This window comes from Buceros rhinoceros, unplaced genomic scaffold, assembly GCF_000710305.1.
Source record: "Buceros rhinoceros silvestris isolate BGI_N320 unplaced genomic scaffold, ASM71030v1 scaffold6627, whole genome shotgun sequence".
Lineage (NCBI taxonomy): Eukaryota > Metazoa > Chordata > Aves > Bucerotiformes > Bucerotidae > Buceros > Buceros rhinoceros.
Genome location: NW_010423847.1, coordinates 56,006 through 72,733, shown reverse-complemented (window position 1 = coordinate 72,733; position 16,728 = coordinate 56,006). Strand labels below are relative to the sequence as shown.

The 16,728-nt window shown below is 38.0% G+C and overlaps 1 protein-coding gene across 1 annotated transcript in view; it reads left to right on the top strand.

The window, feature by feature from the left end:
• The first annotated feature begins 261 nt into the window (after nucleotides 1-261).
• Nucleotides 262-16,728, top strand: part of LOC104497325 (solute carrier organic anion transporter family member 1A2-like) — a 17,051-nt gene continuing 584 nt past the window's right edge. Inside the window, exons 1-13 of the mRNA XM_010140564.1 lie at nucleotides 262-321; nucleotides 1,448-1,589; nucleotides 3,501-3,633; nucleotides 4,485-4,591; nucleotides 7,215-7,361; nucleotides 7,668-7,766; nucleotides 8,217-8,450; nucleotides 10,498-10,662; nucleotides 12,491-12,686; nucleotides 13,432-13,597; nucleotides 14,667-14,851; nucleotides 15,408-15,472; nucleotides 16,030-16,147. Coding sequence (XP_010138866.1) covers nucleotides 262-321; nucleotides 1,448-1,589; nucleotides 3,501-3,633; nucleotides 4,485-4,591; nucleotides 7,215-7,361; nucleotides 7,668-7,766; nucleotides 8,217-8,450; nucleotides 10,498-10,662; nucleotides 12,491-12,686; nucleotides 13,432-13,597; nucleotides 14,667-14,851; nucleotides 15,408-15,472; nucleotides 16,030-16,147 — 1,817 coding nt within the window. The remainder of the gene's footprint in view (nucleotides 322-1,447; nucleotides 1,590-3,500; nucleotides 3,634-4,484; nucleotides 4,592-7,214; nucleotides 7,362-7,667; nucleotides 7,767-8,216; nucleotides 8,451-10,497; nucleotides 10,663-12,490; nucleotides 12,687-13,431; nucleotides 13,598-14,666; nucleotides 14,852-15,407; nucleotides 15,473-16,029; nucleotides 16,148-16,728) is intronic.

Genomic DNA, 16,728 nt, shown 5'->3' with positions numbered 1-16,728 from the left:
TGTTGACATTCATATGTCAAGTTTTCTTTATTAGGATGAAGTGTATAGGCTTGTAGCTTTCCTTGGAGTCAGTTTTATTGGAATCCAGGTTGCAATTATTTAAAGAAGATATTCAAATACCTTAAAAGGAATACGACGTTTTGCAAACATGGGACAAAAATGTTTCTTTTTTTTCTTTTTTTTTTTTGTCTTTTTCAACACTGTAATGGGGTCATTGGGCAGACTCAGAAACAGACATTGGGATCAATTAAAAAAGGCACCATGAAGGAAGCAGAGAAGCCATGTGCAGGGGACAAATTTTGCTGTGTTTCCAGGCTGAAGGTACAGAAATATTTTGGTAATTTTTTATGAATTCACAAATGTATGCTTGCACTCACAGTGGTTTGGTAGAAGTTACAATCCGGACTAAAGGAATGAATAAGCTCTGTTTCTTTCCTTATCCTTAATGCCTTAACTGAAGTCAAGAATGTTTATAAGCAACCATGTGTTGCTTTTTACGTCCCTGAACTTTACACTCTGCGGTGTGTTGGAGGTATGAAGGTCATTTGAAGATCCACCCCTGAATTTGTGTGATCCCCCTAGTCTGACATGTTTACTATTCCTTCTTAAACCTGTGAAATGAGCCTTACTGATTGTGTCATCGCAGTAAAAATTGGCTGTTGATGTCCCTAGGCTATTCAAGTTGTCAAGAAGCACTATAAAAGGTTGCAAAATAGCTTGTTTTTAAAAGTAATTCAGAGCCTAAATACATTATTTATGCTTTTCATGTATTTAAAAATACTATTGATTTGATTTCATAAATACTGTATATTAATGATATAGTTAAAAGAATTTGGATACTGCTACACATATTAATATTGATTTTTTTATAGTCAGTTGCTACTAATTTTTAGTGAAAAGGACACACTATTTACTCCTTCAGTTTGAAATGGCTTTTTCTGTGCTCATGACCTGTCTTGAGATGGGGGAGCAGATACTCGATCAAGTTATTCAGTCAAATGAAACTCTCTCAGTTCTGCAAGCAGTCTGTCACTCAGATGAGCAAAGTGTGCAAAGGTCTTTGCATCCTGCTTGCCTGCAGACGTTATTCAGTCCTGCGGGTGGCAATCTTGCAGCAGAGAGACGACAGGAGAGCCCTTGCTGCTCTTGGCTGGGCTGGGGAAATGGGGCTTAAGCGTTCTGGGGGCAGTCTCGGTCACTGGGAGCAGGTGAAGAACAAAGTATTTATTTTTGTTTGGTTGCTTGGTTTTTTGTTTGTTTGTTTGTTTGTTTGTTTTTAGGGAAGCTGTAACTTTGTGGACAAGAATAGATGATGGGATTTACATACATATCTGTGGAACTGACCTTGTTCTACGTGGAAGTACATATTTGGTGGGAAAAATAACCATGCAATATTCCTAAATATATAATGTTAAATTCTTTATGCATTCTCCTCTTTTCTTCCTAGGTATTTCTACTGGCACTATCACTTGCATATGTTGGTAAAACGATGTCCGGTGCTTACATGAACAGCATGTACACACAGATAGAAAAACAATTTAATATTCCGGCTTCTTTAGTGGGGATCATTAATGGAAGCTTTGAAATTGGTAATCACCCACTTTAATATTTCTTATTATCTGAAAATACAATATGTTGGCTGAATGTGTTAGTCTCTCACGTCCATAGCAATATGTTCATTACTGTATGTGACAATAGAGACCAACTCTATCCTACTCTTTCAGGTGGTACTTACACACTTAGTGTCTTGGAAACTTAAAGGACATCTTAAATGAGGAAATTTGGAGTAAAAGCTGGTTCAGATAATTTCTGCACTATTGTAAGATATGACAGAGCAACTACCAAAACAGAGTTAGTTTATGAGCTTTGTATTGAATCTGAACAAATCAGAAAGACTTTATAAACTTTGTTTGAATTAAAGGCTGTATTTAGCATTTTACAGTTCTTTTAATCAGTGACCTCAAAGCCGCTTAGAGTGCATTGTCTCCTTACTCAAACTCAATAGTTTTTCAAGACTTCATGCCTGTACAACTGTAAAGGAAGTTTCCAGCTCTACTTTTAGTGACCCATACCTTGTCTATCAGTGAGTTTTATTGCCCAGTGACAAGCTTCTGTTTTGTCACTGCCAAAAAAAGCCAAACAAAAGGCTTAATAGCTTCAAACCCATCTAAATAGAGGTCCTCAGAGGATGTGTTTGATACCCTTAAAGTCACAATTTGGATCTTTATTATCCTTGACTCAGGTGAGGAAATGATCTGCATGTGCTCATGTACACTGATAGGGAGGGGAGTCAAGGACCCCTTTCCTGGTCTCATATAATCTGCATGTGCAAGAAAAACAAACTGTTGCTGCCATGTGCTGCCTGCAAAGCAGTCTGATAAAGCAGCTCAAAGTTATGGTAAAGAAGGAATATCCAGAATATATTATTGCTTTTGATGTGGAGTCTTTAAGAAATATGAAATGGCTAAAATTAATGAAGTGGTATGTAAAAGATTACTTAATTAAATTATCCTTTCATATGCACTATTCTGTAACAAATTGTGGCATTCTTATCTTCAAGGTTGTAAAATAAATGTGAATAATCATAATAGCATTTGAAATGGTTAAGGGTCAGTGTATGGGGCAGTCTTAAGTAACTTATTAAAACCATGTAAGGGTACATCTTTAACTGTCATTCAAGCCACTGGTTCAATACAATCTGTCTAGCAATAGTACATAAAAAAAGATGTTATCTTCTTTCAGAGCATGATACTCATCACTCAGACACATGGTTTTGTTCTTTTGATGAAAAGATCACAAAATTAGTAGGTGTACAATTACTAAATTGCTATTTTTGTGGGGCCTGATTCATAACATGATACGTGATTCTTAGTTGCATAGCAATAAATGAAAAGTAGAGAAAATCAAGAGATTCTGAAGTGAAAGTGCAGGAGAATGAAGATTTTGAACACATTTGTGTTTCAAAATGATACTAGGTACAAAAATTTATACATTTTTATTCCTCTCTGTTACTGAAATCAGTATTAATTCATTATTCCTTTTTTCTCTGTATGTTATTTTGCATTTTCTTTTTCAGTACAAAACCACTTGGTTACATACTTCTGTATTTTCCCACACATTGCAAAATAGAGTATCCCAGGAAAATAACTTCCTAAACCAGCTATTATTCTGCAGACCCTGTGCCTGGTGTCTACATAAAGTAGTGAGAAATTTCTTCTCTACACAGACACAGTCAAAAAAACTCTCACCATGATCTTGTTTCCATTCTCTAGTCTCATGTTCTATTCTCTTGGGTTCTCTTTCCACATGCTCTAACTCTTCCAGAAAAAGCTAGCAGATAGCAAGGAATTACTGTGTCGTTTTAAGCAGTTTCCTGTCTAGTCACGGTCTTTACAAGACAAGAGAAATAACAGATGTTGAACTAAGAAGGTACACTCAAATCTGTGTTGCACTTTAAAAAATACCTTGATTTGTAAACACGAACCAGGTTCCTTTTGCAGGCAACTTGCTGTTGATAGCATTTGTGAGTTACTTTGGAGCAAAGCTTCACAGACCCAAAATCATTGCTTTGGGCTGCACCGTTCTGTCGTTTGGATGTCTTTTGATATCACTACCTCATTTCCTATTTGGAAGGTGAGTATTTTGCTTAGCTCACAGAGCTTCTATGATCCTTACTTGTCTTAACTCATAACTTTTCTCACTGAAATTGAGAGAGACATTGCTGAGCATGGCTATGATGCCATAACTGTAGAGCAGCTTGTTTTGTTTTGCTTCTGAGATGGCTTCAAAAGTCAGTCATCGTTTCTGAAATAGAGTCATCCCTCTTCTGGGTACCTTCCCTTGCCCTTGTCTTCATCCTTGTCCACCTCTCGTGTCGACTCTTACCTGCTTGGATGGGTAATACAAGATGATTTTTAAAGATGTCTTTGATCTGGAGCTTGGATGACAAATCATACATGATTGTTGCATTGGCAAATCCTTTACAGACCATAAAGATTCTTTAACTGCTTTTTCATTGTTTTTGCTTGGCTTAACAAAATAATCATTTAAGCTTGTCTATATTTTAATCAGTGAGGTATCATTTGAGAAAAGAAGATCCGCTAATCTTATTATGTCCAATGTGGTGCGGCTCTGACAGCCTTAGTGGCACCCTCTGCTTAGGGTGTAAATTGGATTAGAATGTAAGAGAAGGAAAGGAGATGATACTAGGGTGTTTCATCAACTGCTCGTGAAGTATCTGTTACAATATTATGTTAGAGGCTAGGTAACAGTCTGGATAAGACATTGGGCTGATTCCCTGCTACAGTTCCTTTGTTCCTAGCCTGATTTGTTACTGAGGCCTAATTAACTTTTGACTTGGATTTCCTTATTCCTATAGCTACACGCTTTTCTTATAGGTAGCTTCATTACAGAAGTACAGATTTATGAGGCAGTTTTGTTGTATTTCTTCTTAATCTATACATGCTTTTGTTTGATCCAAACAGGTATCGTATTGAAAGCAGTATTTCACACCAGGAGAATTTTTCAGTCATGCCTCTGTGCCTTGTTAATCAAAGCTTATCCTCTTTACCTACAGAGGAACCGTCAACAGGTATGACTCTTCCTATGTCTACTAATACTCTTTCTTCAGTTTTTATAGTGTTTAAGTAAATAGGATTTTATTTTTGTTAGCAATTATTTCAGGGTCCTACTTTTGACCAGTACTCTTTGCAGGCATAAATAAAACTAGAGGTCAGTAAATTTCCTAGCCTTCTTGTTTCTTTTGTCAGTGACACCAGAGCTGTAGCTTGTTTTCACAGTATGTGAACAGCTCTGCTAACAATTCCTGTCAGTCCGCTTTGGGGAAATACAACACCAGGGTGTTCTCAAAAATGTTCCTCTTTCAGACTTGAAATACTATGATACTGTGAGGAGGTGGGAAACGTATTTGGACAATGGGAAAAGGGCATCAGGATGCTTTTTCATTGTACCACACAAGAAATGAAAGAATGAGAAACAGAGAGAAAGCAAAAACATAGATCCCACTTCCTTTTAGAGAAAATTGTTTGAACCAGGCTACAACTCATCCTCAAGCCTACGACTGTACTTGGGTGAGGTGATTGTTTCCCTAGTAGTTTACGGACAAGGAAAAACTGTGATATCCACACATATGAGTCCATCTCCTGTTTGATGCAAAAACTTTGAAGTTGCACCACATGAATTTGAATTTGACCACATCTGCATGTGAACAGTTTCACTCACTTTGCTGACAGCAATCTGACATTGATACAGGAGACCCAGGCTTGATCTCTGGACAGTAACGCTTTAATTTACAAATTGCTGCTAACAAAGCTGGGTTTTATTTATAATAAATTGGCATTGCGAAGTCTCAGCATCAAAAGGTGCACCACAGAGGACAGTGGAATCTGAAGTAGGCTGTATGGGATGAAGAAATACAAGTTCAGGGAAAGAAAGTGCTAAAGGCTATATAGTTCCTGATATAACTATCCTGATGTGGGACAAACAGCATTGTGCTGCAGCACAGTATTCTTCTGCTGAGTTATGTAGGAGCACACATGAATAAATGAGAGCTGGATCCTCGGATAAATTCAGCAGGCAGGCCAGATACATTGTTATGGATCTCAATTTTTAATGAGAGCTTTATAAAGGTCCCAGTGAATCAGAGATCTGCTCAGAGCATTGCCCAGATAGGTAGATTGTGGGCTATGTTCCAGTGGGTACCTGCTCAGGGAAACACTGACCAGAGTTGCAGAGGTATGATGGAGGTAGAAAACCTTTCCGTGACACTTGGTGACATGCAATTATGGTAGAATTTGTGTATTTTTTTCCAAATCAGAATTTGCATGGTTGTCAAGGTGTCCCAAATCTAAAATTGAATACCTGAACAGATAACATCAAGACAGATGAAACTGCTGGATGGGAGGTCATTGGTATTTAAGGCAAAAACCTGTAGTGCTAGAACAGGGCTTTGAGGTAAGGGTCTAAGCTGGGGTTTCCAGGTGCTGAAGACTTGTACAGAGGAGTGGTTGAAGTTACTAGCAAACAGCCAATGATTAGAAACAGACGTATTTCCTCTCCATGTGCTTTTCTGGGGGCTTATAAACATTAGTAAACCAGGACCTAGCAATCAGAATCAGGGCAAAGAAGCTTGAAAGGTCAGAAGTCTCATTCCATGGAAAGGTAGAACAGTAGAATACCACCACATCTTCTGCACTGGCATGACTTTCTCATAAGCAAATGTTGGCTTCCTATTGTGAAAGCAGGAAGTTGTCTGGTTTATTTCAGACAATGTTTTTATAATCAAACAACAATGTATGGGCTTTATGCAATGATTACCTGATTAATTTCAAAAGATTCCTGAACTTCAGAGAGATGGTCATACTGTTCTTGCTAGCTGTTACGGGTTGAGGGTCCGAGGTGCCCACTCTGCCTACTCTTCCAGCCTGTCCAGGTCTCTCTGCAAGGTACATCTCCCTCCTGATGTGTCCACCTCACCACCCAGTTTGGTGTAATCGATAAACTTGGTGAGAGCGCTCTCAATTCCATCATCCAGATCATTTATGAAGATGTTGAACGGTGTGGGGACCAGCACTGGTCACTGGGGAACCCCACATGTGACAGGCTGCCAGCCTGAGTAAAAGCCATTGATTACCACCCTCTGAGTGCGGTCTGTGAGCCAGTTTCCCACCCATCTTGCAGGCCATCCATCCAGTCTGTATCTTTCCAGTTTGTCTAGGAGAAGGCTATGGGAAACAGCGCCAAATGCTTTGCTGAAGTCCAGGTAAAAAGCACCCACTGCCTTCCCCATGTTGACAGAAAGTATTATGTTGTTGTAGAAGGTGGTCAGGTTAGTCACGCACCTTTTTTCATCCCTTCATCATTGATGTTCAGGCTTTGTCTTCTCTTCACTGACACAAAACCAGCAGTTTTGGTGAGGGAAAAGAGTAAAGGGAAGGGTCTATGTTATACAGTGGATGGACTGACAGGTGGTTGGACAAGGTATGGCATGGAGAGGGAAGGAATTTAAACTCTACCTCAGCAAGTGCAGCAGCTTCTTCCAGTTGTGGAGCCTTTCAAGTGTTGCAACTACTTATTTCCCTGTTTACAGGACAGACATACCCACCAAAGTTTAACCTGTTAGTAAATTCTTTGGTTTTGTCTCTAGAATTTGTTTGAATTAAAACATTAATTCTGGTTTCTCATTCTATTCACAGAATGTGAAAAAGAGCCTGGGTCCTTGTTGTGGATATTTGTGATGGTTGGAAACATAGTACGAGGAATGGGTGAAACTCCCATCATGCCTTTAGGCATTTCATATTTGGAGGATTTTGCCAAAGCAGAGAATTCACCTTTCTACCTGGGTAAATCCACCCTAATGTGATAATTCCCCTTCCCCAAACAAACACACATATAAACAAAGCAAAAGAGAGGATTATTATGCTCCTCTTCAGTCCAGTAAAGGAAGACAGAAGACAGACATTATCTCCTTATCAAAATAATAAATCTACACTACTTGTAATTTAACTAGAGATGAACTTGTTGAAATGAGACCATTTTTAGGCACAAACGTCTGTTTAGTGAAGCTGTCCTAAACATATACAACGATTCCAAGAGAATAATTATGCCCAGGTTCTAATTTAGGATGTTTTCCCTTTGTCGTACTTTAGGATGTCTACATACAGCAACTGTAATCGGCCCCTTCCTTGGTTTCTTGTTGGCCTCCTTCTGTGCAGAACTGTTTGTTGATCTGGGATCAGTAGAAGCAGGTAATAGATGAATATATAAAATCTGACGTATAAATTGGAAGGCATGATGATGTTTCTTTGCTAACGTGAAATGTCTTAATTTTAACTCAGTTTGCTGGTGTTTCCTTTAGAATGGGAAATCGGTATATGATATTCAGTTCAACAAAAGGCCTGAATTCATACATACACAAATGAATCTGCATATAAATTACGTGATGAACAATTGTGTCAGCTGGCTTAACATAAGAAAGAACTAGAATTTATGTAATACAAAACACTGAAATTTGCCAGAAGATTAGCAACATTAGAAAAGAAGACTGGAGACTATTCTCTTTCATCAGACTCATTTTAAGAATCTTTAAAATGCTTTCAATAAATCGTGTCAGAGATGACTAGGAAAACACACAATGACAACAAAGAATGTTTCTGAACTAAGATATGTGAGTTCTTGTGTTTTGTTTTGTTTTATAGAGGACATAACTATAACAGCTACAGATGCCCGCTGGGTTGGAGCATGGTGGCTGGGCATTTTGATTTGTGCATCATTGAATCTTCTTGCTGGAATACCTTTTTGGTTTTTGCCCAAGTCACTTAGGAAGGAAGGAGAAATCAATGAGCCTGAGAGGACAAGCAATGAAAGTGTAGTGTCATTGCAAGAAAATTATAAAAATGAAGCCAAACAGACCATGTATGAAATTGCTAAAGGCAAGTTATATTGTATTTTAGTTCCTTAATTTAGTCCTTAAGATGTGAACTATGTGTGTCCAAGGTACGAAACACATACTCTGTTTTTCACCTCTCTAGTACAAAGTATTTGCGCAGGGCTTAAGAATGGCTCCTTGCAGAGGAAGAAAGCTAATTTCATAGACCCAGGATCTGGACTCACACCTTTCCCCCTCCTGCATTTCAGGTGTATGCATATCTGGATCTTTTCTTCCTGGTAGAGAATTGATGCACTGAAATCTTCTTAAGAATATTACAACTCTGCGAGCTGTGGACAAGTTGCAGATATTAGTTGTTTGTACCCCCCATTCACTCTGTGCAGAAAAACAGCACAAGTCTTGCAAATTTCTTGAGTCCAACTTAAAGCCATTAAAGAGAATTGACAAGTGCTTAAGTGTCTCACACATTTAATGGCTGTTGAACAAGGTTCTATTTTACTTATATTTATTCATGGCACCACTGCAACTTTCACATCTGTGGTCTTTCAGATCTATGTGTCTGTAGGAAGCTGGGTTTTTTCCTTCTATTTTTTGTGCTAGTGGGAAACATAAGTGAATAAAATATGTCAAAGGCTATGATCATCAGAGTAGTCTCACGACTCTGTATAGCCAGCTCAGGGCCCCTTGACAGGATCTCCGTGGTGTTTCAACCATATTTTGAGTGCATGTGCAAACCTTGGCTGATACTGCAACTTCATTTTCACAAACACAGCCATCTTTCTCTGTTGTCATGTAGCCTTGAATGAATCTATGAATAAAGTACTGCTCTGGTGAGGAAAGGTTCCTAGCTCAGACTGTGAGGCCTAGTACTCTAGAGTCCCTTTAGAGCTTATGTTTTCAACATCATTCTCCCCCTGTATTGGTGTGATTGTCTGCTGTCCTTGAACATCCTGAATTAAGAATCTTTTCATCACAGAATGGTTGAGGTTGGAAGGGACCTCTGGAGGTCGTTTGGTCCAACCCATTGCTCAAGCAGGGCCACTTACAGCCAGTTGACCAGGGCGTGTTCAGACAGCTTTTTAATTGCCAAGCATTTCAAGTTGAAAATCTAAATATTTATAGTTAAAACTAATCTTTTTCTCAGAAAGCTCTGATTATAAACTGCATGGCATATATAAATAAGGCAGCCCATTTACAGTGTTTTGGATATTTGACTCATTTTTGCAAGACTTGCATACAGATCCTCTTCTAATAAGATACTTGCCTACCCCTGAAAGATATATACCCATCTTCAGTGGTGCCCACTTTCAATGAAGCACAGTGATTGTTTTGCAGATGCTTATGTTTTTCTGCAGGGTTTCCTGACAATAGCTCAGCACATTAATTAATCCAGAACATTAGACAAAGAGGAATTGTGGGATTTTTCATAGTTCAGATTCTGGCTTAATAGTCGTTACACACAGAAAATACTGTGTAAATTAGTTTCTCATATGCTTACTTGGCTGAAGACCGACAGATCTAGACTTTGAGAGTATGGTGGGAATAACAGCAGTCACATCCCTCTTCAGGTATCTCCTGCCCCATCACTGACAGTAGCAATAACAACAATCAGTGATCAGGTCTCTGGGGACAGATTGTCACGTCTATCTAGTGTATTTTCACCCCTTTCCCCTGGTACTCCCTCTGCATGCTGGGTGCAGGAATGGGGTTTTGGTGAATGCTCTGAGGGCATGGGATGAGAGTAGGAATGGTGGGGAGTAGCTGCTGCTGCAAATCTGCTCAGGAGCAAAGTTCAGGCACTGTACAGCTAAAATGCTTCAGGAAGCTTTTATGATAACGGTATTGCTGTGATTTTTTTATAAGCAGCAGCATACATTGGTGTGCAGGTGTGAGATTAGCTTTGTGTAGAGACATGCTGGGGTTGCCTGAGGTAAGTAATCTCTGACCTGTGGTATCTGGCAAAACACAAGAATTAGCCTTATCCAGTTGAGGACTGTTTCTGTTCCCCTCTTTCCCCCTCAGCCACACTGAGCAATGGGTAATTAATTTCATAAAGCACCACACTAACTCATTACATTATTTCATTCCAGATTTCATCCCGTTCCTCAAGGCTCTGTTCCACAACAGGGTTTATATGTTATTTATATGCATAACTGTGTTACAGTTCAGTGCCTTCAATGGCATGATATCCTTCATGCCCAAATACTTGGAACAGCAGTTTGGAAAATCTGCATCAGATGCCATCTTTTTAATTGGTATGTTTGCATTTTGCTTTGCTCTGTTCTACCAAGTAGAGAGGTATCTATGTAAATTCTCTCTGTGTGTGTATATATATATTTTTTTTCATGTGTACATGTATAGATATACATACTAAGGACAAATGCTTCTACAAATGAGAAATTCCACACTACAAAGTGTTTCTAAATAATCGTTCATTTTCTGTTAAGCATCTTCTAATTTTCTGTGCAGTATTTTCTCATCCAGTTCCCATCTTCTGAATTGTCCGTGAAAGTTCAGCTGTGCTATGAAGCTTGTTCCACTGATCTCAAAAAGGCTATGCTAATTTACATCAAGAGATCACAGGCCTAATATTTTTTTAATCTTGATTCAAAAGTATACTATAGAAGGTAGATTTCTTGTTCGTAAAAATGACATCACTAGCAGTCTTAAGACGTAGATGGCTTGAACCTATGCACAACTAAAATTGCCAGTGTTCTTCAACAATTTCCACCATCTCCACTTTGCAGGTGTTTGTCTTGGGCCTTCTGAAAGCCTCAGATCCTCTTTTATATGCAGAACTCCATGGAAAGAAATCACTGACCAAATGGCTGTCTTTTTTTTTTTCCTCTTCTATATTAGCTTGTCTTTTTTTATGAGTGAGGACAAGGTGTTAACGTGTTGGGAAAAGGTAATGGCAAGTAGTTATAACACAAAGCAAATATCCTGAAGCTTCACCAGTCTTGCTATGGTTCCACTTTATCATGTCTTAAATTCTCAGTGTTCCCTTCACAGTAAAAGCAGTGACTTAATTAGACTAGAATTTTTTAAATCATGATAAAAGAACCATCTTCAAATACATCTAGCCATACTTCTGTTCCTTAAAGCAGTGCTCATTTTTCATAGTAGCTACACCGTTTTCTTTAAAACCTGTCACACAGAATGTCCTAGACCTTATGAGTGACCTTATGACCTTATTGCCCTATTAATATGACCAGTTTTTTGAAGGTGCACATTCAAAGGCATGTAACTATCATACATCTTATCTGTGTTGCTATGACATTGCACTGCTGTGTTGTTTTTCAGATAGACTGGTTTTCTGTATTGAAATATACGGTACATTGAGAGGATCTGAGTTCAGGCTTAATAGTCTTCCTTTTTCCTCACATTCTCCACGTCCACCATTAGTCAAGTACTGTAGAGAACCAACATTGCCTTGAGCAAAGCCGGCCAAACCATACGATACTTGTGGAAAACTACTTTCTAAATGTCTTTCGGTCAGTCTTTGCTTCGTTATGGTATCAAACAGCAAAGAAGCGTGAAAGCACATTCAGTAATCCCGTATCAAAACTGAAAGCCTGTTTCTCTTTTCTGTGATGTCAGTGTGTCAATGTGCACCAAGATGTGCTCTACTATGTATCTATTTATCTTTCTGTTGAGTTTCTTTCTCAACTAGGGAGGCCTATTTTTTTTTTTTTTTTTTTGAGTGGCCTTTGGGTGTCTTGAATCTATGTTTACCTTTTCCTTTTGGGGATTTTTTTTTTTTGTGGGTTCTTTTTGGTTTTTTTTTTTTTTTTTTTTTTGAGTGTGTGTCTGTTGGAACTAGATTGCAACTCTAGATTGCAATTTTCCAATGAATTATTTTGGTCATACCCTCTAGCTCACTATTCAAGAAGTTCCCAACTGCTCTCTGTTTACTTTGGCAGATGTTTTGGGTGTGTAAAGGAGGTAGTAGAGACCCATTTTCAACTGTAGTTAAATTATTCAGTCACAGGCACTATATGAGTTTTGTCAAACAACCTTCCCTTATGAGTAGCTTTGATGGTCTCCTTTATTTTAACATGGAAGTTTCACTTGTTTACCTAGGTGTTTACAACTTACCGGTTATATGCATTGGGTATTTTTTTGGTGGCTTATTCATGAAGAAATTCAAGATAAATATCTATCAGGCTGCAAACATAGCATTTTGGGTATCTTTACTGGAATACCTTCTCTACTTTGCTGCCTATTGGACTATCTGTGATACTTCACCAGTTGCTGGCCTAACAGTTTCCTATGAAGGGTATGTTCTTTAAGACACAAGACGACTTAAGTCTTAAGATGTTGGAATGATTTTTCTTGTCAAGAATCAGCCAGGGACTCCATAGCTTTGTAACATTTTAGTTTCATGATCTAAATTCTCAAAGCTTTTTACTTGCATGATACAGCAGGTCTATCTTCTGCCATCCCTGTTTTAAACAATAAAGTGTATTAAATATATCCACATCAAGACTCATGCAATTGCATGTCCATATTAATTCTTTTACTAATATAATTATACATTCAATTCATGTGACTGCAGGTAAAAAGACAAAGTTGTTGATCAAATTAGACATACGTGAGTGCAATTTCAGAATTAGAGAGACAAACTCCTTTCTTTATCTTATGCTGGTTTACTGGAATTTGATTGCTCTTGAATTATCAAGGTTATTTTATCTGCAGTTTCTTGACTTGAAGCCTGCCATTAATAATAGGGAAGAGTTGTGTGTCTGTAAAATGCACCTGTAGGCATATATGTAATGCTTATAGACGATCAAGAGTATACATGCCATAGATGAGAAAAGTGCTGTAGGGTATACAAACCTACCTATGAATTTATAATAGTAGTATAATATAATATAACATCCTATAGAATGATAGAAAGTTGTGAATTCAGCATAGAAGCATGTAGGGTTATGTCCTGGATCAACACTTAAGCTATCATTGCAAAGTGTTAATGGAGGTATTTCATTACTGAAATAGTTATTAATCTTCTAAATGTATTTCAGAATACAGCAAGTTTCATATGCAGAAAATACTCTGCTTGCTGACTGCAACAGGGATTGTGATTGCCCACTTAAAATATGGGACCCTGTTTGTGGAAATGATGGAATCACTTATGTGTCACCTTGTCTTGCTGGGTGTAAAGCCTCAAGAGGAACTGGAAAAAGTGTGGTAAAGCATACCTTTTATTGTGCTGTAACTAAGAAGTATAGTAGGTGAGAAATATATCAATATAGGGTGGGAAGTATTCATACATGGACATTTAATTGGATATATAAGGTGATAAATAGAGTTGGACAAATTCAGAGTGGCACAGAAATTCCAGACTGAATATGAAAATTATTTTAAGTTTAAATTAAATGTAATGAAGAATCTTCCTTTTCTTCTAATAATTGAGTGAATCTTAAATGATGAAAACGGAGTGAGCAATTATTCTCAAGGTATTACCAGTTGGAAACCTGAGTGCCCAAGAACTTTTAAGCCAAAATGAAATTCTCTAACATGGACTTAATAATTTGTTTTACCCTGTAGATTTAAACATTTCACCAGGTATTATAGAACTTTTATTATCTTAATTAATAATACATTTTCCATTAAAAAAATTAGATGTTCTATTAGATTGAAAGCAATTGAGAATAATGAGTTCAATAAAACATCAAATCATACAGATTTTACAAAGCCTTTTTACTTTAGAAATATTTTAGAGAAGTATTAGATGCTAGTAAGGGCCAGACACTCATGCCCTTGCTCCCCCTGGCTGACACTTGAGAGCCCTTATTCTGGCAATATTCTCAATGATTTCAGTAGAAGCAAGTGTTTGAATGACAATATTGCAATCCATCCTCAGTCAAACATCTCTGGTTTCTTCTATTCTCAGATAAGAAAGACCACACACTAGGTTAAGAAAAAAAGGGTCAGGTCTATTGGCACTGGAAGGACCACATAAACAGGCTGTGCTGGGAAATATGAAGGGCTCTCTTGATCATAAATTCTTTGAGGAAGCATAGTTCCAGCTGCATAAGAGGACCACAGCTTCCTCCCACTCTCTACCCCTGTATGCCACCTGCAGATAATAGTTGGACTTGCGCGTGGCAGACTGGGAGAGAGGCTACAGTGCGGAGCTGCACATGTGTAACCTATTCAAGTGCTGAAGAGAGTGAGATAGATGCTAGCTGTGTGAGTTGGACACTCAGTGTGTGAGTTTTGACAATTCTGTCTGATTAAAATACTCTTTTGACAGGTATTTGAAAACTGCACCTGTGTTGCAGCCTCAGGGTTTTCATCTCAAAATGTGTCTGCAATTCTGGGCCAATGTGATGGAGAAGAAAACTGTGACAAGATGCTTCATTATTTTTTAATAATGTCATTAGTCTGCAGCTTCATTTTTTCCTTAGCAGCCATGCCTGGGTACATGGTCTTAATAAGGTATAGTAAAACGTCCTTATCTTAAGAAACCTACTGGACTTTTTATTCTGAGGGCAAACACTTCCAGGAATGAAGCGTGTTAGTTTCTGCATGGAGGAAGGAAGAATAGAAAGATTTTATCTCACTTCTGTGCTGTGTAAGGTTTAATATCATGTCAGCTTTATAACCTATTGTTGCTTCTGGCTATCAGCTGTATCCTGAATTAATATAGGACCACTGAGTCAGTGCACTGAGAATTTGAGAGGTGTTTGATAGCCCTGTGTTTACTGATCACATCAACATGATGTTGATTAAGGCACAGCTATCTTGTGCTGGCCTCAGTCCAAGTGGATGATGCCAGGACAATAGCTTTTCCTTCTGTGATTTGACAGTCCTAGTTAAAGAACTTTAGTAAATGTCACCTAAATGAGGATAATGAACTCTTTCAACCAATACACTAATTAAAATGGTTTGGGCCTAATGTGATGATGAGTTTGATTAAAAAAACCCAAAACCAAACAGAGCTAAACATTTCTTCTTAATGTTACCTCTACTAATTGATTTACAAATTATACAGGTCTCTAAAGCCTGAAGAAAAGTCTTTTGGAGTGGGTATCCATGGACTAGCTTCAAGAGTCTTTGGTAAGAAAAGCTCTAACACTCTTCAGGAGCACAGCTAGGTCTGATCTAGAGCTAGATAAGGATTATCTCAGGGCTATGGGCACAGCACAAGAGTCTACTTATATGGAGTGCCTTTGATGAGAAGAATTCAGGGGTTTTTTTCGTAGATCTAGACAGCATGGGCAAATTAGAACAGCTTTCAGTTTGCATTTGTTTTATACTGGGTAGTAGGCTGACTACAACTGCTGCTCACGTGAAAGCCATTTTATATTCCCTCACTCTTGTTATATGTTTATCAAACAAAGTACACTCTCACTGATGAGAGAAAATGTTGAGTTTTGAATAGGAATCGCAGTCATACTGTAGCATATATATATTGTTCAACAAGCAACAGGAAAGAAAAACTTTGGTTGAGGTTAGGTGGGCAAGGAAGAAGAAAACATAAGAAATACGGAGAACATAGTTCACACTGCAAGAGGGCAGGACAGATGGAACAAGTGAGAGACTGCATAGGTTGTATAGTGTATCTGCTAATCAGAAGAAATATGACACAAAAATATTGCTAATATTCTTTTTAGCTGGAATTCCATCTCCCATTTATTTTGGAGCTTTGATAGATACCACTTGCTTAAAGTGGGGTACTATGACTTGTGGTGCAGAAGGAGCATGTAGGATGTATGACATTGTCACATACAGGTATATTTTCTACTTTATTTTAATTTCTCCTTCTTCTGTATTATTACATGCATAGAGAGATAATTCTATGCTTTTTATCTTTTCCTAGTAGACAAACTACTCCTGCATTAGAGATTTGACACAACACTTTTCTTTGTCATTGGCTTTATTTGTCAAGTACAACCTTTGCCACAGACAGACATTGGAACACCCTTTGAACATAAATGTTTGGGTGTCGTAATTACATTCACTAATGGCCTTTCCCGGGAACAGACCTTAAAACATCGAATTCTGATTTAAAAAAAAAAAAAAGGCAGCAAGCAAGCCCTTGCAGGGAAAATGATTAACAGCTAACTATGCAATATCTTTGAACAGAAAATGATTGAAATACTACTTGGGTTTAAATAGAGGAGAAATTTATAGAGAGGATAGAGCTACCTAGGTTGGAAATTGGCCCAGGATACTATGCTTCACACTTTTGTAGTCCTTCAAGGAGCACTGTGAGACTTTTGAAGAAAAATCTTGTTGAACTAATGGACTCATGCTGATCCCTTTTAATACTGTGTTGAGGTTGATTTGGAGGAAGAATGATAGCTCAGGAA